The following is an 18,036-nucleotide window of genomic DNA, read 5'->3' on the forward strand; positions in this document are numbered from 1 at the left end:
CCGCCCCTTTTTCAAACAAAGAAAGTCAATATTTGATTAAAGGCAAATATTTTGCCAAATGTTGCAGATGCTTTATTATTTTGATGAACTGAAATTATTGCGTTTTGGTGAAGGTGAAATGTTTTGTGATCTTTATGCAAATGAGTTGAATTGAATTATCAACATAGAAAGAGTCAATGAACAAGGAAATGTATTATGATCAAAATTCTTCCAGAATGACGGTGTATGCCTTAGGAAATTGAATTACCAGATTAGTGGTATGAATATTTAATGTGGTAATGTTTAGATTAATGGTTAATATAAACATAAAAGAAAAACTGGGGATTGTCAGGGATTAAATATTCATATTGACAATATTGTTAGAATATATATCAATGTAATCTTGTTTAAAGTGGAATTATGTTTTACTTTACGAATGAGCAAAAGAGCATAGAACTAGCATTAACATGTGGTCAGGAGAGTTAATTTCAGACAAGAATGTGTAACGCTCTTGGACCGCCACCTGTCGATCATTAATAGCCTCTGTTCAGGGCACTGCGCACACGCTGCAAATTCTTCTTCTGCAGGTCAGAGTATTTGACCTCTTGAACAGAAATAAGTATTTGCTGGCCAAGAAAGCCATATAAGGTTTTTTGGATAAGGAACACCCTGCATGCTCTGCAACATCAAAGGAGTTTGGGGCTTTAAAACCAGGAGAAAGTTGCGAGGAGAGCAGAGTGGACTGGGAGAATGAACTGAAGAGGAGTGAAAACTGAAGACCAGTTGAACTGATCAACCAACTGGAGACTGGTCAACAACAGACCGAGCTTCAACCAAGACCGACCAAACAAGCGTCAACAAACTCTGGAACCGACTCATTAAAGATCTCGGCTTAGTATACAACAAATTCTCTAAAGTGAATAAACCATTGATTTTGCTAAACCGAGTCTCTTGAAGTTTTACTAACATAACACCAGTAATTGTTAATAATTCTCCAACACCACCAACCTGCCTGCGGTGAATGAGTGAAAGGCCCTTGGAGTTAGCTTCATCGCGGGAGATTCCAATGATTCTGAACGCTTTGGTTTCAACAGCGTGAAGATGGGCTAGGTGTGAGGCAGGAGCACCAGACCAGAGGGGAGAGCAGTATTCCATAGAGCTGCGGATGAAAGCCTTGTATGTGGTGAGGAGCTCAGGTGTGCCAAGGAAGGACTTCGCACGACGGAGGATGCCCAGTCGGCGACTGGCTTTGGAGGCCAGATTTGAAATGTGGTTTTCCCAGGAAAGATCATGGCAAATAGTGAGACCCAAAAGCTTGAGTGACAGAACTTCTTGGAGAGGATTATTCAGAAAGTGGATGGGAGGGTTTTCCAGTCGGTCTTTTCGGAGAGACATCGTAAGAGTGTGAGATTTATCAGGATTGAAAGACATGTTCCATTTGTTTGCCCAGTCTGTGATTTTGTCCAGGTCTGCAGAGAGTGAGGAGGCTGCAGACTGCCGATCTGAGGGATGAGGAATGGAGCGACAGAGAGTAGAGTCGTCAGCAAAGAGATAGAGAGGATTTTCAAGAGAGTCAGAGAGATCATTGATGAAGACCAGAAAAAGCACAGGGCCCAGAACACTACCTTGGGGAACTTCAGCCTGAACAGGTAGAGGAGATGAGAGAAACCCATTCAGGGCCACACGTTGACTACGACCAGAGAGGAAGTCCGCCAGCCATGCGTGGAGATTTCCATGGATACCAAAGGAGGAGAGATTGGTGAGCAGAGCAGGGTGCCAGACCGTATCGAAGGCACGTGAAATGTCAAGGGAGACGGCTCTAATTTCCTGTTTGGTGTTGAGGACCTCCATCCATTGTTGAGAAAGCAGAAGCAGCATGTCCAGAGTAGAGTGACCAGGTCTGAAACCAAATTGATGATCAGAGATCAAGCCATTGGAGAAGAGGAAAGATTTCATATCTGAAGCAATGATGGATTCCATGACTTTGCTGATAATTGGGAGAAGGCTGATTGGTCTGTAGTTGCTGGGATCTGTTTTTGCACCTTTTTTGTGCAAAGCGGTGATATTGGCTGATTTCCAAGCAGATGGCAGATGGCCTTGAGCAAAAGAGAGGGTGAAGAGAACAGAAAGAGGGAGTGAAAGAGCGGAAGAACATGATTTTAGGACCCGTGGGCTGATGCCGTCAGGACCAGTTGCAGAATCAGAGTCGACGGTTGACAGAAACTTTTCTACCTTGTCAGGAGGAAAGGACACAGAGTCCAGGAGCAGCTGGGTATGACTGGGTACGGTGGGTACAGAGAGGGATGGGTTTGGGACACAAGATTTAGAGGCAAACACAGAGTTGAGGCATTCAGCTTTTTCACGTGCGGAGTCAGCCGTTAAGCCTGCTGGGATCTGTTTGAGGTGAGGGAGGGGATGGAGGGGGAACAAACACCAGAAACAGATTTGACCAGATGCCACCAGGATTTGGAAGAGGGAGACAGATAAGAGAGTTCGGTCTTGAGAACGGTGAGATATTGTTTCCTGGCTCTCCTGAGGGTGGACACACACTTGTTTCGGGCTTTGTGAAAGGAAATGAGATTTCCTTCCGTTGGATTTGCTTTCCAGGAGATGAAAGCAAGTTGTTTCAGGGCAACAGCCTCACCACAAGATGCCGTGTACCATGGACGGGAGGAAGGGTATGACAACTGAAGACGAGATGGGATGAATCTGTGCATGAGAGAGAGCAATTTACTTTGAAAGAATTCCCAGGATGAGTTGATGTCAGAGGCGGTAGAGATGGGAGACCAGTCCAGATGATTGATGGCTGCTTGAAGACCGTGCCAGTTGGCCTGAGTGAAATGCCAGACTCGTCGACGCTGAGGAGGCTCTCTGAGAATGGTCAGAGAGATGTCCACTTTGACAAGCACATGATCAGATGAGCCGATTGGAGCAGAAGAAGAGCAGCAGACATTTTCAGGGAAGTTTGTCATAACCAAATCCAGAAGAGAAGATGCTCCGTTGACTGAGATCCGGGTCGGGAAATTGACAGATTGTGTCAGTCCCAGTGAGTCGCAGAAGTCCTTTGCTGAAGAGCCATGGCTGGTGAGAGAGGTACCCACACCCAGCCAACTAGCATGGTGACAATTGAAATCACCACATATGAGGAAGAGAGAGTTGGGATGGGTAGATAGAAGTTGGTCCATATTATCAGACAGCGAGATGTAGATGGAGTCATCTCTGTTTGGTGGACGGTACAACACACATATGAACAAAAGGTGGGAGCGAAGGGGAAGCCGTAGCCAAAGGTATTCCTGGGGGTGAGGTGGAGAGAGGGCAGTGGAGGGCGAGTGAGGAAGAGAGTTTTTTTATAAAGATAGCAACCCCACCTCCAGGACGAGGCTCAGGTCTATCATACCGGAGGAGGGATTAACCTGGGAGAGATACCAAGGCATCAGAGACATCATGAAGGAGGAAAGTTTCTGTTAAGCAGATCACATCTGGTTTGTCAGAAGCAACCTGTATGGAGAGATCAGTCAAGTTTGAGCAAAGGCCCCGGATGTTTGAGGTCCATACCGTTAATGAAGAGGAAGGGGGAGCATTGGGTCCAGAACAGGGGGGGGGGGGGGGAGGGGTAGGGTAAGATGTGGAAGAGGAGGAAGAGGAAGGGAGAGCTGTTGAAGGTGTGTCAGAGATTTCAGAGATTTCAGAATAGCTTGGAGAAAGGGAAGAATGGGGTGGACACAAGGTTTGATGGAGATTGGGTGAGGCACAGTGAGGTGTTATTTGAGGAGGGGGAAGAGCGAGGCAGAAGGTTGGGGGAGATGAAGGTGAAAGTTGGAAGGGGGAAGAAGCAGGGAGGATGCTTTGAGGAGGAGGGGTGAGAGGGGAGTCTAGGAGGGGAGGAGCGAGGGAGAGTCTCGGAGGGGAGGGGTGTGGGGGGAGTTTAGGAGGGAGGGGAGGGAAGGGGCAAGGGGGGAGATTTGAAAGGGATGGGTGATGGGGAGGATTTGGAGGGGAGGGGTGAGATTGGATTTTGAAAAGTGTACGATTCATGGGAAACGAACATTTTTTGCAAAATGAGTTTGAGACCTTCGAGTCAAAAATACGTTTGAGGACACTGAAGGAGGGGTGGAGTTCTGGATAGTTTAGGGAATGTAGAAAGGAGGAACTGTAAGAGATGGTATTATATATATTTTTTGGAATGAATAGATTTGGTGAGCAAGACGAAAGCATCCTTTTGTAGGAAAAGAAGAAAAGGGTGTTATAATATATGAGAGAAAATAGTTGTTCAGGGGAGAGATTATACATTTCTAACCTCGTGATCGCGAACGAAGAACGAACGAACAAAAAAGAACAACAAATAAACGAATAAGACCTAGGAAGGAAATATTTTTTGGGGTTGTTTTTTTTTTTGAGTAGAGATATTAAACAAGGAGGTATGGGGTGAACCACTGGGACGAAACAGAGAACGAAAATAAATGCAGCGCATTCGACGAATCGCTGAGAGAAAAACAAAACCACAAGGTCGGAGACGGTACGGTAGCCAAGCCTACGAGTACTACTACAAGGCCTCAGAATACTCGATACGCATTAACCGACGATTGTGTAGACATGTACGAAAAATTAGCACCGAAAATTTTCCAAAAGATACGCTATAGGTACATACACCGAAAGATAGATACAGTCTCGACAAAAACACAATTGAGAAGGATCACTTAGCTTCGAAAGCGTGAGCGCATGGAACAGCTTCGAAAAGAGGTGACCTCGCCGTGATCTCCTGCAACAGTTTTTCTGGTCTTCATCAATGATCTCTCTGACTCTCTTGAAAATCCTCTCTCTTTGCTGATGACAAAATCACAGACTGGTCAAACAAGTGGAACATGTCTTTCAATCCTGACAAATCTCACGCTCTTACTATGTCTCTCCGAAAAGACCGACTGGACCACCCTCCCATCTACTTTCTCAACAATCCTCTCCAAGAAGTTCTGTCACTCAAGCTTTTGGGTCTCACTATCTGCTATGATCTTTCCTGGGAAATCCACATTTCCAATCTGGCCTCCAAAGCCAGTCGCCAACTGGACAACCTCCGTCGTGCGAAGTCCTTCCTTGGCACACCTGAGCTCCTCACCACATACAAGGCTTTCGTCTGCAGCTCAATGGAATACTGTTCCCCCCTCTGGGCTGGTGCTCCTACCTGACACCTAGCTTGTCTTCATGCTGTTGAAACAAAGGCTTTCAGAATCATTGGAATCTCCCGCGATGAAGCTAACTCTGAAGGCCATTTACTCACTCACCGCAGGCAGGTAGGTGGTCTTTCTCTCTTCTACCGACTCCCATCTGGCCTAGCTCCCCCAGCTCTATCTGTGCTCTGTCCCCCACATATTCCTACAGATCGCACAAGATCTGCCAGTAACCCCCTTCTGGTGAAATTGCCAAAATCAAGACTCTCTGCTCACCTTCACTCATTCATTCCTCTTTCTTCCCGCCTCTGGAACGAACTCCCTCACTCTCTTCAATCCCACTCCTCCCTTCAGGTCTTTAAAACAGCTGTTCACCACCATCTCTTGTCTTCCCCCATCCAAAACCTTGATCTCTTCTACCCCCGTTAATTCACCCCAGATCCACTTTTATTTATTTATTTTAAATCCCGACTTCTTTCTTGCCTGGAAGTTCTAGTAGTGTCCATGTGTTTTATACATTTCCCACCCCTCCCCCCCACCTGCCTTCCCATGCCTCCTCCCCTCAAGCCCTCTCCCTCCCACGGATCTCCCGATGTCCCTGTTCTCTGCTGTTGTACTTGTGTGCTTCCCTCTCTCTCCCCCACTTTGTCTCCCGCTCCCTTTATTGGATGTTTTGTGTGTCCGTTTGTCTTTTTTGTGATTGATGTTAGCTCTTTCACGAGGCTCGGTCTTGTACACAAAAAAAATAAATAATAAATGCATGATGCCAACTGTAAAGTTTGTTGAAGGAGGAAATCTTCAACATCAAGTTGAAGGTTGAGGAGGAATTCATCAAGTTGGAGGAGGAATTCTTCAACATCATTCTTGAATTCTTCAAGTGTCTGGGGCTGTTTTTCATGGTTCGGGCGAGGCCCAGAGTTCCAGTGAAGGGAAATCTTAACGCTACAGCATACACTGACATTCTAGACGATTGTGCGCTTCCAACTTTGTGGCAACAGTTTGGGGAAGGCCCTTTCCTGTTTCAGCATGACAATGCCACCGTGCACAAAGGGAGGTCCATACAGAAATGGTTTGTCGAGATCGATGTGAAAGAACTTGACTGGCCTGCACAGAGCCCTGACCTCAACCCCATCGAACACCTTTGGGATGAATTGGAACGCCGACTGCGAGCAAGGCCTAATCGCCCAACATCTGTGCCCGACCTCAATAATGCTCGTGTGGCTGAAAGGAAGCAAATCCCCACAGTAATGTTCCAGCATCTTGTGGAAAGTGTTCCCAGAAGAGTGGAGGCTGTTATCGCAGCAAAGGGGGGGGGGGGGGGTGACCAACACCATATTGATGCCCATGATTTTGGAATGAGATATTCGACGAGCACACATGGGTGTGATGTTTGAGTGCCCAAATACTTTTGGCCATGTAGTGTATATTCATGGTAATTGCTCTACTGCCCTTTTCAACCTGATACCTTCTGTCAGGAACTCGTTTTGCTACCACTTCATACCTATACACTCTGGCCATACTAATATGGTAGATTGGTAGATTTTTCATGGTAGATTTCATGGTAGATTGCCCACTAATATTCCCGATTCCAAATTTGTGGACGAATTGAGTGACTTTTACTCGAGATTTGATGTTCCAGGAAACCGAGTAAAATGTGAAGCTCTCTGTGAGGATCTAGATACCCGAGCGTGTTCCATGCCGGTAATTTGTGAACCTGATGTCGTGAGGTGTTTTAGGGCGTTGAGTAAAAGGTAGGCTTGTGGTCCAGATGGCATTAAGTCTTGTATTCTGAAACAGTTCTGTTTATAACTTAGTAATGTTTTTACTAAATTGTTTCAGTTACTTTTGGCTACTTTCAGTTACTGTTCCTATTTGTTAGAAAAGTCCATCATTATGATTATTCCCGTGCCAAAAAAGGTTCACCCAAGGCAGCTCAATGATTATAGACCTGTTGCACTTACCTCTATCTTGTGTAAATGTATGGAGAAATTGATGGTGAAGCTTATAGCATCAGATGTAACTCCTAAACTGGATCCTGTACAATTTGCATACAAAGCAAGACGAGGTGTTGAAGATGCCTGGCTCAGCTTACTTCATCTAATCACAAGTCACCTTGACCAGAATGGAACCTATGTTCGTGTGTTATTTATTGATTTCTCGTCAGCCTTTAACACGATGCAGCCATTTACCCTTCTGAAGGTGTTGAGTGACCTGTGCCTGAACCCCCATATCATACTCTGGGTGGAAAGTTTTTTACGAGACCGTCCTCAGCAGGTGAGGGTGAATGGTAGCTTATCAAAATTATCAATGTTGAACACTGGTGCTTCACAAGGCTGTGTATTGTCACCTCTACTGTTCAGTTTGTACACCAATGGATGTGTGGCTCTTAACGAAGTTTGTAAATTTATTAAGTATGCTTATTTATTTATTAAGTATTTAAAATAATTATTTATTTTATTAAGTATTAAGTATTAAGTAATTAAATTTATTAAATGTAAATTTATTATGTAAATTTATTAAGTTATTAAGTAAATTTATTATTTATTAAGATATCGCCATTGTTGGCTGTCTTTCCGATCAATCATCCTTTGTATCGTACCTCGATGAGATTGACACATTGAACAAGAGGTGAGGGGACTTTCGTCTTACTCTGAATGTGGACAAAACGAAAGAGATTATTTTGGACTTTTGGAAAGGTCACAATCATGAGCCTGAAACCATAAATGGTGATAAGGTGGAAATTGTTAGCAAAATTAAATACCTGGGCACCTTTATTTGTAACAAGTTAATTTTTGATGGAAATACTGATGCTGTGTACAAGAAATCAATGCAAAGATTGTGTCTTCTGAGGAAGTTGAATTCATTTGGCGTTAGCTCACGTGTGATGCGGATGTTGACAAATTCCTTACTGATCAGTGTTTTGTCATTGAATTTGATTTCCTGGTACAGTTATCCTAATGTGCGGAATAAGTCACGATTGAGAAAGGTCATTACACTGGCATTTAAAGTAGGTGGGCCTTCAACCAGTCTGGAGTCTTTAAGGAAGGCGGTGCAGGTGTGTACCAATGAAAGTCATTTCTTGAACGGACTTTTTGAAAAACTGCTATCAGGGAGACGCTTTCGTGTAAGGATGAAGAAGAACATTTTCAAAAAGTCATTTGTACCATGTGCAATTCAAATGGTAAATTCAAATTCCTAGCCATTTTGCTGTTTAGTCCATCTTCCATTTTTTTGTTTTTTAAAATATTTTATATCTTTTTATTTCGTTTTCTTATTTCCTTTGTGTTTTATGTTTTAATGATGGTCAACTTACGGCGTCACCAAAGAATAATTTCCCAGAATAGAGGACCATAAGGATTTATTATTATTATTATTATTATTATTATTATTATTATTATTATACCGAGGTGTTTAACAAAGAGCCTGGTGTTGGCTTAGTGGTTAGGGTGCGGCTTGGGATCCTATGATCCTGGGTTCTGAATCCCGGTCGATCGCTGAATTAACACCAGGGGGTTGACTCAGCCTGTCATCCTTCCGGGGTCGGCAAATTGAGTACCAGTTCACTGGTAATTCCCTGTGTGTCACAAAAGGCAACTAACAGGGTTGGCGGTAGGAAGGGCATCTGGCCATAAAACATTGCTTCAAAAAGGGGACCAAGGTGCCCAAAAAAGGCCAACCCCTGCTCTGTTGGGGAAAATGGCCTCTAAAGGTGGATTCCAGGTGCTTAACAAAGAGCTACGCAAGTAGCTTTTTTCCCATGTTGCATCAATTTGGAATTCTTTGCCGGTCACTTGCTTCACTACATCTTATGATCCATTTTCTTTCAAGAAGAACAAAAATATCTACATACTTCATCTTTGATCATGCTTCTTTTCTTCATTTTTCCTTTTATTTTGAAGCCCTACACATTTAGCGGATCTCAGCCTTGTGTAGAGCGAATTTCAATTAAAAAAAAACAACCTTATCAAGCAGTCGGCCGTGTGGGAGGTTTTGTCTCAAGACTTTCACGAAGTGGCTAGCCAAACATACGACTGTCGCTGTTTTGAGAAGGAATTTGTAATTTCTTTCAGGGTTCCTGCGGAAACTCGCCTACTCTTTGACAAAGCACAGGCTGGGCTTATTTATCGTCAACTAGATAATGTTAGCATTTACCGCCTATCTTAGGAACGACACTGTTTGTGATGCAACTCTCACTAGGAAGGTATAACACAAGTCGGCTACCTGTGCACCATCTTGTCAAGCACTAGTGTAGCTAAGAAGGAGGCAGTTTCATTGGAATGTAGAAGGAATTAAGGATATGCCCAAGATCAAGGACACCACACAAAGGACCTTAAAAATGACAAGACTGATTACAAGTACAAGTTGGACAAAGTTATATCATGGGAATGTAGAAATAGATCAATGATATGCCCAAGATCAAGGATACTATACAAAGGACTTTAAGGAAATGGCAAAATTGAGCACAAGTTGTGCAAAGGTGACACACAATGGCCCTAGCCATCTTATTACCTCCGCCAACAAAGGTGGACTGAGGTTATGTTTTCACACCTGTCTGTCTGTGAGCATGATATCTCAAAAAAGTTGTGGACGGATTATGACAAAACTTGGATGAGTTGGTGAGGTGACAAGAACAAGCTCATTCGATTTTGGTTCAGGTTCTAATCCAGATCCGGCCTATCAGTGGGATACAAAACGTAAACTATTCAGCCTGGCAGAGGTATGCACTCTACCAAGTACCATTCTAGTTTCAGGATGCAACGCACCAATGTCAAAACAACAGTACCTGTAGAGGCATAACAACATGTGCAGAGTAATCTATTGATTCATTTACAAATCAAATTCAATGCCCCAGTCCCCAAAAATGTCACAGAAGCACCAGCCAGAAACGTCGCCCGATAATGACACTCACATGTGACCTGAACATTGTGGCAAAAGTGAACACTGAAAACAGGTGGGCGTTGATAAATTAACTCGTTCTTCAAAAAGGAAATCCAAAAAAATGAATGGGGATAGTTGGTGCCTTGGGAGGGCCAAGTTTTGACTTTTTGGTAGGAAACGAAGAAAATTACAACCAACGAGTGTCCAAAGTCAAGGACTAGTTCCGAAGTGGGCACTTATCTCTTTCACATCTAGGCCTGATCCGTCTAATCACCCATTCCCGGACCCGTGACCACATCACCTCCGTCCTTTACAAGCTTCACTGGCTCTCCATCCCCCAGAGAATCCAGTACAAAATCCTCCTCTTGACCAACAAAGCCCTCCATAACCTGGCCCCATCCTACCTGACTGACCTCCTCTCCAGACACACTCCCACCCGCAACCTCCGCTCTGCTGGTACCAACCTCCTGACCCCCCCCCCCCCCATCCGGACCAAATTCAGATCCTGGGGGGACAGGGCCTTCTCCATCGCTGCTCCCACCCTCTGGAACTCACTACCTCACACCATCAGAGACTCCTCCTCACTCACCACATTCAAAACATCACTAAAGACCCACCTGTTCAGCACTGCATTCAACATTCAACCCACAGCATTTAACCCCTGACTATCACTTCTCCTTCTCCCTCCTTTTGCTTTAAATATTTCCCTATTGATTCTTGTCTTTTTGCAATTGTTGTTTTCATGTTTTGTTATGCATTATGTTTTGCACTCTGTCAAAGCGCCTTTGGGCTTCATGAAAAGCGCTATACAAAATAAATGAATTATTATTATTATTGTGTGCAATTCTGGTCCGAGCGTCTACTCTGAGTCTGGAATTTCAGCGCCTGAGTTTAGTCATACCAAAGATTTTTTAAATGGTGTTGCTTCCTCGCTTTAGGTTCAGCATTTAGAGGATAGAGTATGGATAATCGCCATGGGGTGGCATTCTTGCAGAGGGAGATTTACCCCTAAAAGTGACCTGCTGACTGCAGAGGGAAAAGCTCCGCCACAAGAGTACGTGGCCGGCACCCATAGTGCATCAGGAGGTTACTTCCCCCAAGGTCAACAGCTCTGTTTGTCTGATATCAAGGCATGTGCTGTCTGCTGTCTCTGCCTGCATGGTATTGAGCGATTTGTGTGTTCGACTGCTCTTCCATGAACCTTACAAACGTTACATGTCATTATGGCCCTGTCAGTCAATGGTGAAGAATGACTGAAAAAAAAAATGTATCGTATCCGGTTCCGGATCTTCACCAAAATCTAATCAATTCGTCCTTCTCACACACCAAACCTATCCACCAAATGTTATCCGAACCCGTCCAGAACTTTTTGAGATAACCTGATCACAGACAAACAAACATACAGACAGACAGACGTGAAAACATAACCTCCGTCCACATTCGGTGGTGGAGGTAAATATTACAACATGTGGTTTAGGAACTTGACCGGCATGATGAAATGCTGGAATGCCTTCACTTGGCCCTGTGGAATGCTCTCAAGTCACAATTGCCATCATTTATATTGCAAAAGTTTGCTTATGATGATGAAAACTTTCAGCAGAAGAGAGATGGATCAATGTCTCACTTACTCAGTGATGACTTCAGTGTCTGCAAAAGACCAAACAAATCGTTGTAAATCGTTTATAAACCAACAAAAAGTGAAGAGAACCGCCCACAAATCAGGGGAACCATTACCATTGGAGAACCCATTTCTGTCGTAGTTTGGTTTGTTATCCTTGATTATTCTGATGCTCTTCAGCTTCACCGAGGTGTCTTGCATGGCGTGATGCTTGTTGGCGAACCTGTGAACAGAATCCATGGTACACATCAACACTGACTGCAGAGAAAGTCGCAAATGCTCCTCTTGCGCAATTATCTATATTATAATAGGCTACGGTGATTCTGTCTGTCTGTCTGTCTGTCTGTCCGGGGGTGTGGGTTACTCCGTTTACAGAGTAGCTCCACTCCACCCATTCTTGGAAAGGCTTCATGTAAACAAATATCCACCATTTTATTAACTCGAATAGCTTTGAGGCCTGTTTAGTTAGGCCCGTGCTGTCTTTCTCTCTCACACAGGTTTATTTAAACTCTAATTCGATATATCATTTCATTTTTAACAGTCGCTAACATAGTTTTAGACTCGGTTGAAAAAAACGGGAAGAGAATCCCAAGAAAGTTTCCGTTTATAGAACGAAATGATTTCTCAAAGGCCTGTAAAATAAAGCCCATTCATTGAGTCACCCTCACGATTTTATCTCGAATTCACCATCTGATTTAATTTTTATCGATGGTTTTAGACTCGATGTCAGAAATAATTGAGCACATTCACGCACACATGGGAAATTGCCCAGATATATTTATAAAAATCGCGCCACGATGATACACGAAAATACAGCGCCTAAAATAACATTTGGGGAAAATGTCGACATATATTAAAAATTCGCTTTTTATTTTCCGTTACGATATATTACTTTTACTTTTGATGACAGTCGTCACAAAAACGACATATATATCTTCGTTCTTTCTTATTTCATTCAACATTATTATCCGGAAGTAAAATATGTTTCAGGAAATTACTGAGAGATATTTCTTCGTTTTTTTTATTATTTATGTGCGCATACACTTTAAATAGGTTTATTTGAAATCTTTAATTTTCACAATGTAATTTACTTGCCATTTGTCATTTGATAATTACGAGACACTTCCTCTTGAGGATCGTGACAATTCATACGTTGCGTGGAAACTTCCATTTCCAAAATGAATGAGATGATCGATGAAGAATGCAGACTTGAACAGGATGCAGCAAGAAAACGAATGAGACGGGAGAAAAACGAGAGAAACGAGACGGGAAAAAGCCGATTGGAGAGGAGAGTGAGGAGCGATTGGAGAGGCGAGTGACGAGCGATTGGAGAGGTGAGTGAGGTGCGATTGGAAAGGCGAGTGAGGCGCGATTGGAGAGGAGTGCGAGGAGGTATTGGAGAGGAGTGTGATGAGGTATTTTTGAGAGGAGTGTGAGGAGGTATTGGAGAGGAGTGTGAGGAGGTATTAGAGAGGAGTGTGAGGAGGTATTGGAGAGGAGTTTGAGGAGGAATTGGAGAGGAGTGTGAGGAGGTATTGGAGAGGAGTGTGAGGAGGTATTGGAGAGGGGTTGGAGAGTGAGGGCCAATTGGAGAGGAGAGTGAGGAGAGATTGGAGAGGCGAGTGAGGCATGATTGGAGAGGAGAGTGAGGAGCGATTGGAGAGGAGAGTGAGGCACGATTGGAGAGGCGAGTGAGGAGCGATTGGAGGGGAGTATAAGGGATTGGAGAGGAGTGTGAGGGATTGGAGAGGAGTGCAAGGGATTGGAGAGGAGTGTGAGGAATTGGAGAGGAGTGTGAGGGGTTTTGGGAGGAGTGTGAGGGGTTGGAGAGGTGTGTGAGGGGTTGGAAAGGAGTGTGAGGGGTTGGAGAGGAGTGTGAGGGGTTGGAGAGGAGTGTGAGGGGTTGGAGAGGAGTGTGAGGGGTTGGAGAGGAGTGTGGAGGTATTGGAGAGGAGTGTGAGGAGGTATTGGAGAGGAGTGTGAGGAGGTATTGGAGAGGAGTGTGAGGAGGTATTAGATAGGAGTGTGAGGAGGAGTGGGATTGGAGAGGTGTGAGGGTGGAGAGAGGAGAGAGGAGAGTGTCAGGTGGAGAGGAGTGAGGGGTCACATATTATGTGAAATAAATAAATTGTGTTCATTACACTATTTCTGGATCTGATGAATTGCCAGTAACCATTTTGTAAAAATGAATGTGCAGCATCTAACTCAATATGTCGAAATGTCACACACGTCCATGCCCGTGGGATTCCCACGGGTGACCCCACTAAACATGTTATATTATGTTAGTGTTGAACTTCTGCCCACATGAGGGCTGGCAGGGTGGCCTAGAGGTATCTCACACTGCATCTAAGGAAAGTATCCCACCTTTAGACCATCTTTAGAGACCATTTTTCCCCGCAGAGTGGGGGTTGGCCTTTTTCGGGCACCATGGTCCCCTTTTTGAAGCAATGTTTTATGGCCGGATGCCCTTCCTGCTGCCAACCATGTTAGTCACCTCTTGTGACACACAGGGAATTATCAGTGAACTGGTAGTCAATTTGCCGACCTCGGAAGGATGACAGGTTGAGTCAACCCCCCTGGCATTAATTCAGCGATTGACTGGAATTCAAACCCAGGATCCTAGGATCCCAAGCCAGGCTGATCTAAGGAAAGTAGCCTGGGTTCAAATCTCGGCCAAGCTATAAACTGTCAACCCGGTGTTGCATCAATGTGTGTTCCGTCCCTCGGATGGCGCATTCAACTGGGCGTCCTGCCTGCTGGCATTAGTTGGTGGATGTTGAAGATCCCAAGGTGTCCTTCACGAAGAGTAGACGAGCTTTCACCAGAACCTTGAACAAATTACAAATTCCCACCCTAACTACTTCAGGTCAGGCCTAGCCAGCCAGTTTGAGAAAGACTTTAGCCAAAAGCTTCACCCGGTCAACCCCACAAGAAATGGGAATAATTTTGGCCATTGAAGAAGAAAACGAAGCTTCCGCTCACATGGCAAACATATTCTGACATAGCAAGCGGTGCCAAACAGAACTCTCGGCCCATGTAAACCTACCTCAAATGCAACAGACTCATAACCAGAAGGTGCAACTATGTCCATTCCAACAGCTGCCACGAATGGCTCCACCTGACCTAACATGCTCCAATCTCACAACAATCTCACACGAGAATAGGAACTCAACATGCTGCCAATCACCCCACACAACAAACATGACCCGCACATTCCCTCTCCACCCCCATTCCCCAACCATACGCAACACATTCAACAACAACAAAACAACTCTCACAAGCATAGCTTTAATACACTGAAATGAAATATCAACAGTATCTCCAGGAAAACAACTGAACTCGATCACTTCCTAAAGAAGTCTATAATTCCAGTAATCTCTGTGTGTATGTTTGTATGTATGTATGTATGTATGTATGTATGTATGTATGTTTGTATGTTTGTCTGTGACCGCTGTTTCTCGACAACTACCGGTCCGATATACTTGAAACTTGCCAGGTATATTGCTGGGGACCCGAGGATGTGCCTTTTCAAGGTTTCATATTAATCGGAGAAGTAGTTACCGAGCTATGTCCAAAAAACGATTCAACCAATCAGAGAGCAGCGAGCTATCACGTGTGCCGAACGTGGCGAACAGACTCTGCCTCGGACGGCACATTTGAGAGCGTATTCATTTATTTCACGTTGGAAAACTATGTTGCCGTTAAACTATGTTTTAAAACTAATTAAAACTAATTTGCGATTCATCGTAACTGCGATTTGCGACCTTCCGGACAGTGAAGACTTCACTTCCGGCAGCCAATCACAGAACGCTTTGTTGCGTAGGCATGGCCGATGTGAGAGCGAGCTGAGCCGAGCGCGTGCGCCATTACGGTTCGTAATTCGATTTCTTCCGGAGAAAATAATAATTTCTCGATTTCTTATGCGCATTATTTCTCCCAATTCAGTCAGAGCGAAGGGCGGAAGCGAAGAGCGTTGTTTTTTTTGTTTACGGGCGTACGGGCGTACGGGCGGGGTAGAGCGTACGGGTAGCGTTTTTTTTTTTTTTTGGCAAGGAACGGGCACCCACGTACGGGCATGCCCTAGTATTCTTAATTCAGGAAACCAAACTTACACCTCCCACCAAAACACTAACATTTCACAACAACTTTATAGTCAGCATAGATGGGGCACATGGTCCAGGAGGAGGTCATCTCAACCTTGTTCACAAGGACAACCCACATACCAACACAACAACCCAAACCAAATCTGCTGAAAATCAGAGCTGTCTCCCTTGACCTGTTTTGTGCCTTCAATACTGTCTGGCACCCCACCCTGCTTACTAAACTCTCCTCCTATGGTATCCATGGAAATCTCCTTGCATGGCTTGCGGATTTCCTCTCCTGACATAGTCAAAGTGTGGCTTTTCCTAATCTTCATCAATGATCTCTCTGACTCTGGAAAATCCTCTTTATCTTTTTGCTGATAACTCCACTCTCTGCCGCTCCATATCCCAACCCTCAGATCGGCAGGCAGCAGCCTCTTTACTCTCTGCAGACATGGACAAAATCACAAACTGGTTCAACATGTAGAACATGTCATTCAATCCTGACAAATCTCACTCTCAGTATGTCTCTCCAAAAAGACTGTCTGGAAAACCCTCGCATCTACCTTCTCAACAATCCTCTCAAAGAAGTTCTGTTACTCAGTCTTTTGGGTCTCACTATCTGCCATGATCTTTCCTGGGAAAACCACATTTCCAAGGTAGCCTCCAAAGCCAGTCGCCGATTGGGCATCCTCCATCGTGCGAAGTCCTTCCTTGGCACCTCTGAGGACATCCACATACCACATACAAAGCTTTCATCCGCAGCTTGATGGAATACTACTTGAGCTACCTGTAGGTCCCGTGATGACATTCTGGGGTTCTTAGAGACTTCTTTCAGCATCTTGCGGTTTGCTCTCGGGCTGAACTTGCTGGGGCGGCCTGGCCTGAACAAGTTGGCAGTTGTTTGGAATCTTCTCCACTTGTAGATGATCTTCCGGACAGTCGAATGATTGATTTCAAATTGTTTGGAGATCTTTTTAAATCCCTTCCCAGACTCGTATGCATCTATAACCTTCTTTCTGAGGCTTCAGAGAGCTCTTTTGATCGAGGCATGGTGACGCCGCACACTTCAACAACAAAGAGCAAACCAAACTAAATGTCTGAGGTTTAAATAAGACATGTTCCTCCAAGATCCTCTCTAACGATGTTCTAATCATTTGCACCTGAGCTTGTGCACCTGATTCTAATTTTAGGTATTTGAAGTAGTGATAAATGTAGGGGTGTACTTACTTTTTCCACATGCGAAATTTGCATTCATGTTTATATAAATTATACAATGGACTACAAAATGTAAATGTTTCGTGATATTTGTTATATCATATCACCTTTATCTATCAATATTGTTGAAATGAAGATCAAAAAGCTGTATGTTGAAATATGTTGAAAAAGTCAAAACTTTACTTGGTCAAAACTTGGTCAGTCAAAACTTTACAAAACTTTACTTACTTTACTTACTTTTTCACGTGACTGTACATATACTGTATATACAATTAATTTGAAATTATGACAATTACAGTCATTGTAAAAAGCACCTGAATCTTATTTACCTGCCTGATGACTTGTACATTGAGGTGAATCCAAACAGTTTATAACTGTCCCAATTTGCACATTGACGTTGCCCAGAAGGTTAAACACGATATTTGTGAGGATCATCAGGCTCCCTGGCCAGCCTTTTATATAGGAACCCTCCTCCCTCGATACACATGAGGCATATCGCTGGGACGGGCCATTGTCCTGCCAGGCAAACGGGTCAAAGGCAATTCCCAGAGTCCACATTCCCTGCACTCTATTGTTCCCATTGAAAATTCATGGGAAGAAAAGTTTATCCCACTGGGAACAATGGATATAACATTCGTGCTTGACCCAGGTTGCCCAGTTTCACGTTCGCACGTGAACTGCGGGCTCACGTTGCTCGGAACCCTGGTTCAATGTCCTTGCAATTCGTATCAAAGCGCACTGATATCAAGCTTCTCCGTGAGTCTTACCTCAAAGGAAAAAAATATTTTTGAACATTTTCAGAAGGAAGGAAAACTGACAATTGTCCCAAAGCATTCTGCACATGGCATTGCTTTGCTGTTGCGATGAAGATTCCACTCGATCATATCTCTACTATTCTCTGAAAAGTGACATTCCATACAATGGTATTTGCCTTTTGTACCTTTCGTTCGCACAACTTCATTTCCAATGTGTATTCTATGTTATAATTTTGGCAAATTGTCCTGTGATTTGTCATTGAAGATTTCCAGTTAGGAATTGAAGAAGCTGAAGATCATTTCATGAAGGCCATGCACGTTCAGAAGGGAGGTTGACTGCATGC

General features: G+C 44.1%; 1 protein-coding gene across 7 annotated transcripts in view; it reads right to left on the bottom strand.

The window, feature by feature from the left end:
- Positions 1–17,370, bottom strand: part of ABCB11 (ATP binding cassette subfamily B member 11) — a 154,411-nt gene extending 137,041 nt beyond the window's left edge. For 4 of the 7 annotated variants that reach the window (XM_078781566.1, XM_078781567.1, XM_078781565.1 and 1 more), the window contains exons 1-3: positions 17,267–17,370; positions 11,754–11,860; positions 11,648–11,666 (exon numbers count right to left, since the gene is read on the bottom strand). In XM_078781566.1, the coding sequence (XP_078637692.1) occupies positions 11,648–11,666; positions 11,754–11,860; positions 17,267–17,286 (146 nt within the window). In that variant the 5' untranslated portion in view covers positions 17,287–17,370. Of the gene's footprint in view, positions 1–11,647; positions 11,667–11,734; positions 11,861–17,266 lie in introns of all 7 variants that reach the window. The other 3 variants (XM_078781568.1, XM_078781564.1, XM_078781569.1) reach the window with 2 other exon arrangements.
- Between the last annotated feature and the right edge of the window lie 666 nt (positions 17,371–18,036).

This window comes from Myxine glutinosa, chromosome 7, assembly GCF_964187855.1.
Source record: "Myxine glutinosa chromosome 7, kmMyxGlut1.1, whole genome shotgun sequence".
Taxonomy (NCBI): domain Eukaryota; kingdom Metazoa; phylum Chordata; class Myxini; order Myxiniformes; family Myxinidae; genus Myxine; species Myxine glutinosa.